At 38.3% G+C, this 14255-nt stretch overlaps 1 protein-coding gene across 7 annotated transcripts in view; it reads right to left on the minus strand.

Moving 5' to 3' along the window:
- Atl1 (atlastin GTPase 1) overlaps positions 1 to 14255 on the minus strand; it is a 114470-nt gene that overhangs the window by 11830 nt on the left and 88385 nt on the right. For all 7 annotated transcript variants that reach the window (XM_029561975.1, XM_008829844.3, XM_029561972.1 and 4 more), the window contains 5 exons: positions 9952 to 10044; positions 8659 to 8797; positions 3829 to 3956; positions 2837 to 2893; positions 2085 to 2156 (listed from right to left, as the gene is read on the minus strand). In XM_029561975.1, the coding sequence (XP_029417835.1) occupies positions 2085 to 2156; positions 2837 to 2893; positions 3829 to 3956; positions 8659 to 8797; positions 9952 to 10044 (489 nt within the window). The remainder of the gene's footprint in view (positions 1 to 2084; positions 2157 to 2836; positions 2894 to 3828; positions 3957 to 8658; positions 8798 to 9951; positions 10045 to 14255) is intronic.

The raw sequence follows: 14255 nt of genomic DNA on the forward strand, positions 1-14255 counted from the left end.
CTCAGCAGTAAAGAAAGATGAAATCATGAAATTTTCAGGTAAATGGATGGAACTAGAAACTGTTATACTAAGTGAAGTAACACAGACTTAGAAAAACAAAAAACAAAAACAGCATGTGTTCTCCTTCATATGTGGATCCTAGAACCAAACCCTGATAAGTGAGTATGTATCCAGACATAACTACAGGAACCAGGATAATGGAAAGGAAACGGAGGTAAAGGAAAAGAAAGAACCTGAAAGAAAAGAACAGTAGGAAACAGGCGTTAATAGGGAGATATGGATAAAAAATGGGTTAGTTTAAGGGAGGGGGAAGGGAAGGGTATACAAGGAACCTAGGGGATAAAGGGAAAGAAGGGGCTCAAGAGAGGTTGGACCATAAGAGAAGGGTATTATTAAGGGAGAAAGGGGAAAAATGGGGGCACCTTAAGTGGGAAAACCATGATGGAGGGGTGAGACAATGTGAGAGATAAAGAATTCCTCACTAGTTTTAAAAACCAGAGGGAACCATATTACACCAACAACCTACTGACAAATTATACGTACCAGATCAAGAAATATATGGCTAGGTAAGGTTTACCTGAGAACAATTGGACTTTGCCAAAGATTTATCTACATGGCACACAGTAATTAAAAGTACCAGGCTGGTGGAACTAACCTCTTGGATGTTTAACAGACATGCTTTGGGGCCTATACTAATTTGGTCATAGGGACATAAAGGACAGTTTTTGCTCCTTGCCCCCCTGGTTGGCTAGTTCCAGGGGAATATGAGCATCTCCCAAAATGTCCTGTAATTGTGGTGGGTCACCTGTCCTCTTGATCAAGGAGGCTGAGGAGACCCCATGAGATGGACGTGAACCATTTTCCAGTCTACAAAGACGAGGGTCAACACAGAGGAACCATTTCTTCCATGCTTCCAAGTGAAGCCAACCATGGTCGAGTAGGACCTTTGACTTATCTTCAAATAGGTGAAACTGGTAAAAGAAAGGAGCCAGGGGCTCCTCCCAAGCCCATGTGACTCCTGAGGAACAGATCCTCAAACGACCTTAAGAGTAAACATAAATTGGTTTATCTGGGCCAACTGTATGGCCTTAAACACCCAAAAGGAAAGTAAAACCAAAGATTAAAGGGGCCTATATAATTTTTCAAGAGTTCATATGTATAGCTAAAGGCTACATAACAAGCAACAATGCCAGATAGGAGATACCTTCTTTTGAGTTATTGGTCAGGGTGGCCAAAGGGACTCCCAGATAGTAACCCAGCATAGAACTGGGAAAATGTACAGAAGACCCCAAGGTTCTCTAAAGGAATATTGACAACTGATTGCTGGTAGAAGAGGAACAGCTGACCCTCCTAAAACAAAGACCTCTAGATAGGCTGACTAGATTCACCATATGGACAAGTAGTGGGGAATAGTTGGTGGTGCCGACAACGCAGCAGACAGTAGCAGGGATATCAGAGTAAAAGGGCTCTAGTCGGGGGAGGGAGGCTATGGGAGGGTGCCATCTGGGAAGTGGGTGTATAGTTGAATAAGATGGTTTGGGATGTTCTGTGTGATAAAAAATTCAACACATTAAAAAATGTATTATATTTGAGGAGGAAGCATAAAAGTTTACATCATGGTAATTAGTAGAGGCGATAAACATTACCATCAAAATCTACCCAGTGACTTTATAAACACATACAGGCACCAAGGATCCGAGTGCAAACGATTATGACTAGTAATAATCAGATACATATAGATTAGAGACACACGTGCAAACATCTCAGTGTTAGCAGCAAAAACAATGAGTCTTTCTGTAAGAAACAGTATATTTTAGAATGAAATGGAGATATTTTTTGAGGGTTAAAAACTCATTCAATTTTTTGTCTTACAGTGCTTATACTGAGTTTAACATTGTATAACTGTATTGCTTCAACAGCGTACCTAGAAATTTTATAGCCACTTTTGAAGGAGCTGTGTCTTTGCTCTGGAAACTGTTATTGGGCATGTTAAAGCTGTAATAATATGCTTCTTCTAAAAAATATTTAAAAAAATAGTTGAATGAAGAAATACTGGTTTTATTTAAATAGTATTGAATTCTTACCTCTTCCATCTTTTTGTTGTATGTGTCCTTGGCAGTTGCGACAGCTGCTAAATTGTTAGCTTCTGCTGTGGCCTTTGGACAAAGTACAAATTATAATGTAAAACGGAGTTCTTTTAAAGTCCACAGGCAGTTCACATTTCAGAGCATCATGTGCAAAAAATGTGCAAGAAACCAAAGCCACCAAGTAACTTGAAACTGTTGGAGTATTTCTATGACATTTTAAAAATCATTAAAATTAAATTTTCAAGATGTATGAAATGTAGAATTTTTTACTCGATAAGGCATAATGCTAAAATGAATTTTCATTTGAATGGCTTCTACTTTAAAAAATACAGTCTTTCATTAAATATGTATGTTGTGGGGAACCAGTGTACCTATGATAACAGAAAGGTACTTTAAGAACTTAAACTTTTATGTGAATAAAACTAGTTTCTCCTTCCTCGAAGTGTTTAGTCATGACAATCTCTTGTTTAAATCATGGATCTGCTTTTCTATTCCTTGTTGCACAAACCAATCTAAATCACAGTATGAGTTTGAGTTTTTCAAATAAATTTAGTACAAAGAGAAGGGAAATTCTTTGGCAAAGTGGTTCTCAGCCTAAGTAAGGCTACTGTGTGTGCATGTGAAGATGTTTAGGTGAGCACAGATGGGTGATTAGGAAACGGATCTTCCAACAGGTCATTCTGTCTGTTAGCACATATGTGATTACAAGCAGGAATATGTCTTAAAATATCACACCTCCTGATAAATACCTGTAACATGGACTTGGGATGTGGTAGTTCTTCACCTTGATAGATCTTTATATAAGCCTAAAATAAAATTTTTAAAAGTTTAAAAAGGAAAAAAGACCCACAGTCAAGCAGTTTCATCTAACACTTCTCTAATTATGCTACATTGTATTTTAGGGTCTTGACATTTCAAAAAATATTTTCTGGATCTTAGAACTACTCTTTCTCACGCTTTAATGTTCTTTTTGGTCCATGTTGTTCCTTCCTTCTGAAATGCCCTTTTCAGAAGGTCCACCCACCAGTGCTGTCCCAGTTCGTCTCCCTTCAGTGTTTTCAAATCCCTCTGATGGGAGCAGCCTCTGTTTTCATTACTCATGCCCTGCTGATGGTATATGCTCCATGGGCTAGACATGTGTAGGGATCATGAGTCCAAGCTCTAAGCTTATTCATGGTGTTAGAATAAAAGTTCAAATTTTAGATTAATAATTATGTCCAGAGTGATCAAGAAAAATAGATCACACAAAAGGCAGTTTAAATGGTAAAACATGAATTAAAAATTTAATAATCTTGGGTCCACAAATTAGGTTGAATTTCTTCATTTAAATCTGTAAATGCAGATTTAAAATTCCACTGAAAATAAAGGGAAATGTGGAAGAATTTTCTTCAGGAAGAAAGGATGGTTCTGTTGGGAACAAGCTTAAGAACGAAGGTAAATTTCAATATGTTATGGACTCTGGAGAACACCTCCCCAAAAGGTTTTTCTATTCTTTGATACATTTATATTTCAAAACACTTCCCTCCAGTTAAAATGACATAGTAAAGTTACCTGTAAGGAGTTTCCTCAAAACATTTTATTTTCTCAAAAAGCAGACTTCTCTGGGGTGTTTCATAGTTTTCAAAGCCTTTTAATGGATGCCTCATACCTTTGCCCCCTTAGAATTTTGTTTTGAAGGATGTATGCTCCAGTGCATGCCAAGTCCATGCACTCACAAGAACTCTAGAAAGGAGACTGATACCTTGAAGTACTCCACCAGGCCTCGGCAGGTGATTTTATTCCCATTGATCTCTTTAATATCTAGGCTCTCAGGACTAAGTAACCAAGGAATCAGTATTTTCAAGTTTTTGATGAATTCATCGTCGATTTCTATAAGTAAAAGCAAATCTACTGTTATTTAAAAAGTCCTATTCAATCCTCCATGCCACAGAATAAAACACCCTTTGATTTCCTCCCTTTCTCCCCTAGGACAGTGCTATGCTGTCACTCCTTTTCCCATAATACAAGAAACTCCTGAAACCTGTTCTTGAGGAATGATTCCACTTCTGGGCTCTCTTATCTCCACTCTAATTACATGTCTTAAAACTATAAAATATTTTTTGACATTTAATATTAAGTATTTTATAACTGATGTCTTTAGGTTTGTTTGTGGTTATATAGAAAGGCTCAAAAAACAGGAAGCTGGGTGTGATAGGCACATGTAGTTCTAGTCACGTGCCTATCATACCCAGGGAGGCTGAGGCAGGATCATTTGAGTCCAGAAGTTCAGGACCAGCCTTGCAATAGCAAGACCAGCCCCCCCCCTTTTTTTCCTTTTCTCCAGATGGGGGTCTCGCTGTGTATGTCTCTAACTTGCAGTGATCCTCTTGCCTCTGTCTCCTGAATGCTGAGGTTATGGGTGTGTGCTACCATGTCTGTTTATTGGGGGGTGAAGTGGGAAGTGGTTTGGACATAATTTCATGCAGCTTAGGCTGGTCTCCAAATTGCTATATAGCGAAGGTTGGCCTTGAGTTCATCTTCCTACCTCCATCTCCTGATCACTGGGCTTATAAGCATGTCCTACCATTCTCAGCAGAGACCATGTCTAACAAAAAGGGCAAATATTTCGTGGCTTATAATACATTACCTCCAGAAAGTTTATCCAAAATTTGCCTGTCTTTCATGTGCCTACCTTACAAGTATACACAATAGGGTAAACTGCAGTAACAAAGTTCTAGAGTTCAAAAAGATAGCAATGATGATGCTTCCTCTAGTGGTGGAACTCAGCAAAACAAACTAACAGCAAGAGGAGGCCATGCAGGCCTTATAACATGAGAGGCAGCCTGAGTATTTACCTGTTCTTAGAAGTGAGTTGAAACTCAATATTACAGATTTGGTAAAACAATAGAATATCAATGATTGAATGTCTTACACACTGATGATTTTGCAAGTCATTTTAAATGCATAATATTTATAAAAAGTATGTCTGACTTTGGTTCCTAAGCAAATAAGGTTACTGCCTAGAATTCTGAAAGCTGTGAGTTCTAGCAGAACCACTGAACTTGCAAGGTTAGGGGTTGGTGATTTTCAAGATCCTGAGGCTAAATATTCAAACTTTGCTGGGGCTACAGGGAGATCCTGTCTCAAAAAGACCAAAAAAAAAAAAAAAAAAAAAAAAAAAAGAAGTTTTCTCCTTATAAAACCACTTTAAAACCACTTTCAATTATTTATTTAAATTTCTATCACAAAATCTTTTTATAAAATTGTAATAGAATAAAATGCACCTATGTCTAAGGACCCAGCAAGATAACTTATTAAAGTAACCAGCATGTAACCACACACTGGGTATAAAATGTGCTCTGAAGACAGCATTAGGCACCAGTGTTTTTACTCAGACCAATGCTAACCATTCTAATTATGGACTCAGAATATTACAATACATTGATATCATAAGTAGTACTCTCTTACAATATCTGTTGACCACAGTAAATTCATATCTGGAACATCTTAGACAAGTTCAGATCAGTTTCCAGGAGGGCCCTTCAATCTCTTGCTGTGTATGTGTGTTGGGTGAGTACTCACAATGATGTTATGTTTTCATCATTTCTTCAATACTTTTTGGTTCAAGAGAGTAAAATCTTACTAGGAATTCATAGGCTAGGCCAAAGTAGTACTTACATGTCATAATAACTAGATATACAATACAATGTATGCTTTGTATATAGCTCCACAAAGTAGGGCACCAGTGCAGTATTTCTGTGTAAACTAATCAAGGAAAGCCATTTCTCAGGATAACCTGACTCTGGCAAGTCATCAGAAACACCATTTTCTTATTTTAAAATAATTTCTTTGTATAGCACTGGACCCTGGTTCCTGAAGTCTGACTGCTGCTAAGAAAGCAGCTCCATAGCCTTGTGGTTACCTGCTTGTTCAGCATGTGGATAACTCCTTGTTAATCAACACTGGACTCACTGTGCATGAGGAGGTATTCAACAGGCATTCAGTAAAAGCTGATTGAATACAACATGAATGGATCTGATTCATTCAGCACTTTTGACCTCAAATTTCCAGCATGAGAATTTCCTTCATTAGTAAAAAATTTAATCATAATGTTCTTAATAATACTGGAAATTGTGTTACTTGTGCTATTAAAATATAGTAATAACTGAAACGCTTTGAGGGACATGGACAAATTATCATTGTTGATGATGCTCTAGAAAGTTATTTCTGTTTGAGAAATAGTGTATGAGGCCTGCCAACAAAGAATGGTTTTTCCAAAATCGTTTGTATTCAGAGACATTTCTTTCCCAGAGACAATCACTGAGATGTAGCCCTCTGGGAGAATACCATGGCCAGCTCACAATATATCCCAGAGAGAAATCAAACCAAAGTGGAAGATTCAGGGTTGGATGGAAAAATACTATAGATAATAGACTTTCAACACTGCCAAAGAAAACACTGAAGTAAAAATATTTCTGTACACAATACCAATTTAGCAGCTATCCTATAAAGTGTAAAAGCCTCATTAAAATGGAACTTCTAGAGCAACTGAAGCCACTTTTCATCTCTCTCTCTTTCTCTCCCCCCCCCCCACTACTTTTCATTTCTCTTTCTCGAAGGCTAGCTTCTTTGCACATTCACAGTTTGCAGGTAGCTGTGGACTACTGTGTAGGTCAATGCATGTGTAGAAGTGGGCACAGGTGAATGGAGAACAAATATTACAGAGGAGGAGTCTATATATGCATGATTTCTTCTAAACTTTCCTGAGCTTATTCATTGCAAAATGGATCAGCTAATGAAGAACTGCAGCTGGTGCTACAGTGACCGGAACAAGCTGGAGGGCTCTGCTGTCCCCATAAAGAACTGTTGTTCAGCTGCCCCTTCTCTGCTTGTTTAGGGCTTCCAATGCCAGAGAAGAAAGGCAGGCTTTATGGAAGCTCTCTCTTTATGCAATCTATTCAACACACATTGAAGCCATTAGGCAATTTTATAATATTAAGAGAGCTGTGTGTCTACCGGTGGGTTAGAATTCACGAGTAACGGTGAAGTTAGGGAGCCTGGCGTCTAGGTGCTAATACATGCTCACTGCTATCTAAAAGACTTTTAAATGTGTATAAAAGGAATGCTGGGGCTGGAGACATGGCTCAGTGGTTAAAACGCTGGCTGTTCTTGCAGAGGACCTGGGTTTGAATCCCAGCACCCACGTGGCAGCTAACAACCACCCATAACTCCAGTTCTAGGGGATCCTACGTCCTTTTCTGTCCTCCATGGGCACTGTACAACACAGGTACATACATGCTGGCATGACACCCATACACATAAAAAAAATTAAAAGCAGTGTCAGTGGTTGAAAATTTTGAGATTCTGCTCATTATGTAATTGATAAGGTTAAAGATAAAAGTATCAGAAAATTCCATGGACACAGGTGAAGACTTTTGCTTTTTAAATCTACCAGTTTCTAAAAATCGGATACAAGTTCTGTTGTCACTTTTAAAGGTAATTTTAGATCCCTTTGACAATAATTGTGCTGAAATTTTTGTAATGTCAATGTCTCCACCTGGCACCATGCAAAAAGGCCGCAGTATGTTAGACAGATGCCTGAATTCTGTGGTTTTCTCAATGGTAGGTTCACAAACAGAAGTCAGAACTCCCTTCTACCTCATATTAACTACAAAGCACATGTCCCAAGGCCAGTGACGTCTCTTAGGAACATTAACTTCTGTTTCTGAAGACCCCAACCTCCACTCCCATGCTTTTGAAAAACAAGTTGAGGTGGGGGGGTGGAGAGACGGCTCAGTGGTTAAGAGCACTGACTGCTCTTGCAGAGGACCTGGCTTCGATACCTAGCACCCACATGGCGGCTGCGAATCATCCTTAACTCCAGTTCCAGGGGAATCCGAAGCCTCTTCTGACCTCCGCTGCACTGCACGATACGGATGCACTCACTTACTTGCAGGCAATATACTCATACACATAAAATTAAAAAAAAAAAAAAAGTCGGTCTGAGGAATCCTAAAACAGTCAACTTACGTTGAAGAGATAATTACGTGCTGAAGTGGAGTCTAGCTGCAAACATTCTAGGGCTTTTTTTCTTTTAAAGACACTCACCCTGATCCAGAGAGGATTTCAATTTTTAGCAGTTTTAAGTAATTTATAATTAAATTATTTAGTAGCCATTTTAAAGAAACTGAGTTCAGTACTGAATGCAATTTTTCTTTCAATCCCTAATTACATAATTCAACATACAACATTCCAATAATATAGACATTTTCCCTTTTACTATAAATAAGGAGAACTACGCACAGGCAGTAAGGAGCAGTTTTCAAGCACAGAGATGAGAGGGTGGGGGCGACGGCCTGCTGCACGGATGCAGGATTTGGGCTAGTTTCAGTCAGCACTATGGAATGAATTCCTACAGCTGACCAAAGCCAGCTCTAGCACCAAGCCTGGATTCCCAGTTCCCCCGCCAACTTCTAGTTACCTGCCTCCCATTAGTGGAAACACTAAAGTAGCAGCCATAAACCCATGAGGTAAAATGACATTTCCATAATCAGAAAAGTGATGCAAACATATTGTTAAAAGGCAGACAAACCTTTTAGTTTCCCATCAAAGTTTGGATTGGTAGCTACTTTCAAGCCAGGATGAGGTAGCAGAAAACAGGAAATGTTGGTAAAACAGGAATGGATGTGCTTTCGGACATTCTGCAGTTCTTCATGTTGGTTCCCTGAGACCTGCAGCAAATCATTCTGGACTTAAACTTTCTTGTGACATAAATTAACAAAGGATTTCTGTGGCATCCTGTATTTGCTTTGCCTGTATGATCCCATAATGACGAAGATGACATGACGTGACTGTGACTAAGGAAAAAGTCGTGGGTGAATTTGCCCACACAGCCCTGAGTGTAGCAAAGGCATGGCAGGCACGGTTAATCGCAATTTACAAGCCTCTGCCCTTACATGAACTCAGGTGGACCTCCCAATTTTTAGTGCCAATTAGTGGGGCTTTACTTAAGCTCCTACAAACTCAATTTGCAATTCAAGGCATTTAAAGGAAACACAGGTCAGAAGATGGTCTTATTTTTTCAGAAGATACTTAAGCAGCTTTTTATCTTCTGGTAGGCTCACACATTCTAGAAAGGAATCTGAATAGCTGGCATTTCATACAAGCTGAAACACCCCCACTTGCTTTTAGATACGCATTTGACAGTCTGCAGTATTTTTGTAGTATCTGCTCAGTGTAACTAATACAGTGTTGGCTATTATGACGTCAAGTAGAGGACCTTCTACTGTCATGCAAAATGTTCCAAGATTAACTTGGAGAATTTAAAAAATAGGTGCTTATTTAAACTGCTTTTAAATTATGAATCTAGGGGCTAGAGAGCTGGCTTAGTGGTTAAGAGCATTATTGCTCTTGTAGAAGGCTCTGTTCCCAGCATCCACCTGTCGGCTAAGAATCATCTGTAACTCCAGTTCTAGGGGATCTGACACCTTCTTCTGGCCTCCGAGGTCATTGCATGCACAGGTACACTTACATATAGGCAGGCAAAATGCTCATACATATAAAAATTTTAAAAATTTAAACTATGAAATCTAGATATGTACACTGTGGTCTTGAACTGATTTACTTCTCCAGAGTAAAAGTCTTACCTTTTGGAACAAGTAGGGTTTTACATATCTAAAAAAGAATGATCTATCTCAAAGTTATTGATAATATTTAAAAATCATAATTCTGAAAAGTAGTTTCTTAAGCAAAATTTTGGGTTATTAGTCGAGATACTATGAGGGTCAAATGAAATTGTGGCTCCTGAGTATTCATCAAGTCATTCATCAAAGATAATTCTAGATTGGTCCTGGGGTAATTGCATGCACCTAACTATTTAACAAACCTTGAGACGTTTTTCCAAGAATTTGGCACCACCATCAGCTCCATATGAAAATTCATACGGGAAGCTCCAGTCTCGAACAAGAAATATCAGACTCTAAAAAGCGAGGAAAGGACTGATAAGAACTCTTGCAGCCATATCCCTCTGCTCTTTACTGAAGCAAACCAGGTCACTGTATCTTACTGGTGATCCTTATCGTATTGTGGTGCTAAAAAGCACATATCAAGGTGAAATGGCTCAGTGGCTAATAGTACTTTCTGTTCTGCCAGAGGAACAGAGTTCAATTCCCAGTACCCATGCTGGGTGGCTCACAACTGCCTATAACTCCAGCTCAAGGAGATCCAACACCTCTGACCTCTGTGGGCACCTGTATATATGTGCACATTACCCCCTATACATGCATACATATAATTCTAAATTATAAAAATAAATCTTTAAAAAAATCAAATCTTTGAGGCTGGAGAGATGGCTCAGCAGAAGAATACTGACTGTTCTTACAGAAGACCTGGGTTCAAATCCCAGCACCCACATGGCAGCTAACAACTGACAACTGCTCCAGTTCCAGGGGATCTAACAGCCTCTTCTGTCCTCCACAGGCATTGCACAAAAAAAAAAATTCCCAGCTCCCACATGGCAGCTAACAACTGTCCATAACTTCAGTTCCAGGGGATCCAACAGCCTCTTCTGACCTCGGGCATTGCACAACACGGGTGCACTTACCTACATGCAGGCAATACACGCATACACATAAAATATAAATAAAATATTTTTAAATCAAATCTTTGAAAGTTTCTGAGCACTCTCTCCTCATGAGCTGATCATGCTTTCACTAAGGGTGAAGAGTAAGCTGCCTGGTAACTCCAAGATGAACACATCCCACTGAGAGGTGAGGAGGGCTAGTGACAATCCCCTGTCAAGCTGACTGAATGGAGCTGTAACTAGATTTTGTATAGCATGTTCTTATGAGTCTTTCTTTTTATGGTTATGGCAGAATGTAGGAATGACAGATCAGCTTTTTAAAAGATTTAAAACTTTTGAGCCAGCATTTCTCTATGTAGTCCAGGCTGGCCCTGAACTCACTGTATAGCCCAGGCTGGTCTCAAATTCACTGCAATCCTGGCAAGCATGTTCCACTAGCTTTCTTCTTTAAAAAATTTAACATTTCTTTATTTACTTGGGGGAGGGGGAATACATGATATGGCCTGTGTTTTGTGGTCAGAGGGCAGCTTGTGGGAATTCATTCTTTTCTATCATATGGATTCTGGGACTCAAACTCAGTTCATTAGGCATGGCAGCAAGTGCCCCTACCCAATAAGCCATGTTGCTAGCCCCTCTGCCAACTTTTTTCTTAATTATTTTAATATTTCTTCAGCCTTCATTTCTTAATTTTCAATGATCAACTTTACAATGTCAAGATTCAAAATACTTATATTATGCTCTGTACTCATATGAGTCTTGGTTATATTAATGTTTCTAATTTGATTCAGCACATCAGGAATTCTTTAACTGCATCTTCTCTATACATGAGATTTCATTAGCCAAATTTCACCATACAGTTTTGTTGCTTGCTTGTGGTGCTTGGGTTGTATGTAGGGCCTCACACACAGTAGGTCCCCGGCATCTTTTCAAAATGAGAGTTGCTGAATCTGAGAATTTACATTCTTGAGACAATCTTCTGTTACTTTTGTAGTTATTGGACAAATTAGCTGAATTCTTAGGATGACTTGCACAACTTCATCATAACTATTCACTTTGTCTTGTTATTAAATGTTACTATGGTAAATTCTATGGGAATTCTTTATCCCTGATAGCCCAATAACTTTACTAAATATATTCTCATGATAACTGAAGCTTACCAGTACTTCCTAGAGACATAGTATAAAGATGCAAGTTTTATTTGAGGGACGTTTTCTTCTACTATCTTTTAAAGTAATTTTCCCTCTGCTACATTTACTCCATTAGCTTCTTGAGGAACTCTCATCATGCCATGTGGTACAAGGAGGGCCTGAGCTTATATAAACTGTGAGCAAGGGAGATTCTCTACAAGAAAAATATAAAAGTAGGCTTGAAAGTAAATGTGAGAAAGTAAATTAAAATTTCAAAAAAGCCTGACACATACCACAAATACACAAAAACCCAGGCAAATAACTAATATACCTTTATCACATTTCTTTTTCTGAAAGATGTTCCAAGTTCCTCTCCGCCCCCTCCCCTCTCATTGAGACAGGGTGTTGCCATGTATCCTTGACTGGCCTAGAACTGGGTTTGCAGTCCAAGCTACCCTTAAACTTTCAATGATTCTCCTGCTTCTGCCTCCCAAGTACTGGGATTGCAGGGAAGCACCCCATGCCCAACTCTAAAAGCATTGCTTAACCCAGACATATATTTGAGCATCTCTCTAAGAAGCACTGGTTCTGAGAGTAATACTGAGTTGCCAATTCTTCTATGTCTTTTCAGTGGGTAGGGCTAGTACTCTGTGTGCATGTGTGTGCCAGTACATGTGTATGCATGTAAAATATGTAAAAAAGTATGTATGTGATAAAATATTTGCTTAATTCTTGCTGATATTTCCAATTTAAATACTCAAATACAGGACTGCAGGCTTTTCACTGAACTCCTTTATTTGCATCTGTTCATCCAAGAATCCTGAATCAGGAATCTTGTTCTTTAGTATAAGAGATTATTGAAGTACTATATCTCATAATTAGACATTTGTCTTACGCTATAACACATGACAGCCTCAGAGTTGCAATACTAATATTACCCTCAACAACTAGGAATATTAATGAATGTGCTCAGAGGTTTGGCATGTCCCTTTTTTTCTGAGCTGTTCACTCACAGAATGGAGATGTTACATGTGGTGCTGTCACTTCTGTCTTTTATTTGGTCTTGATTCCACAAAAGAAATGCATTTAATGCTCACCTCAGTCTTTACATCACCTTTGTTTATGTGGAAGTCATTTTTAGTAGAGCTTTCACGTAGGGGTCAGAGAACAATCTTTTACTCTTACATTTTGGTAACAGTTTGAAACTCAATTTTGCTGGATGTAAAATCTCTGGCTCAATCTTTTCTTACACAGGGGCCCTTCTTAGTGTGTGATTATGGATATTTCTTGTTTTACCAAGATGGTGCCTCTCTCTTCTCTTTCATGTTCTGGTAGGGAGAGGAACCTCTTCGTGCAGAGAAGAATTAAAAATATCCATAACTACTATCTTGAAATGGTCTACTAACATTTAAAGGATGCCTATTTTTTAAAAAACGGTCAAAATATAATAATTTATACTTGAAATATTTCTACCTAAAAATATTTTGAAAATAAAAGTTAGCTAGGAAGGAAATTGTGCAGAACAGAAGCTTGTAAACCAGAATAACTAAAACGAAGGACGTGGATTTTGCTACATTTGGCTTTCTTCTTGAGCACTTTCAGTCAGATCCCCTACTTTCTTCCTCTGGGTGTCTTCCTTTGAAGAAATGACTTTCACGACCATGCAGAGGAAAGCCAACATAATGCCTTACTTTTTCACATTAGCATCCTGCAATAGTAACAGCAACCATGAAATTCATGCCACTGTTCCAACTCCCAACTTTGCTGCCTGATGCTGTTATCCAGAGATAGACTGGTGAGCTGGTTCTTTGAAAAAAAAACAACGAAAAGCTTTTATTTATATAGCATTTTCCAGGTTCTGTAGAGTAAATACATCCACCATGGTTGGCTTCCAGGTACTAGTGGTTTAGTGATTCACTTAAATAACTCCTGCACATTGATGATTGTTTCTCAGGAAATGGCAGGATAACTATAGAACCCCCAGTACTCCCATTCATTCCAGATTCTTTGTTTTTCATTTTATCACATACAGAATTCTATGATTTGTAGTCCTCATTTCAAAATCCATCAGTTTTTTTACACTGCTGAATCCTAATATGTTCATACATATATGGCCATAGATAGGAAATAAGACTAAGTTAATTAGCCTGATTTGTCAGTTAAAAGCACATGAAAGCATAATAGATTTTTGCATGAGTTAACTGAGTTAGACAAATGATATACCTAAGCTATTTTACCCTACAAATGATATTTTTATTTTAATAAAGAGAAATATTACTAAATTCTCTTTGGTAACTATAGCCTTTAGAAAGCTATTCAGAAGGTATATTATAGCACTGCTAAAAATGATAGTGAAAAGCTAAAATAAATCCAAGCATTCAACAATTAGGAGATAGCTATATAAACTGAAAAGATCTAGACGTTCAACAACAGGTGGGTAGCTATGCAACTACGAATATTCTTATGATAATATATAGATAT

This window comes from Nannospalax galili, unplaced genomic scaffold, assembly GCF_000622305.1.
Source record: "Nannospalax galili isolate Female #2095 unplaced genomic scaffold, S.galili_v1.0 scaffold253, whole genome shotgun sequence".
NCBI lineage: Eukaryota > Metazoa > Chordata > Mammalia > Rodentia > Spalacidae > Nannospalax > Nannospalax galili.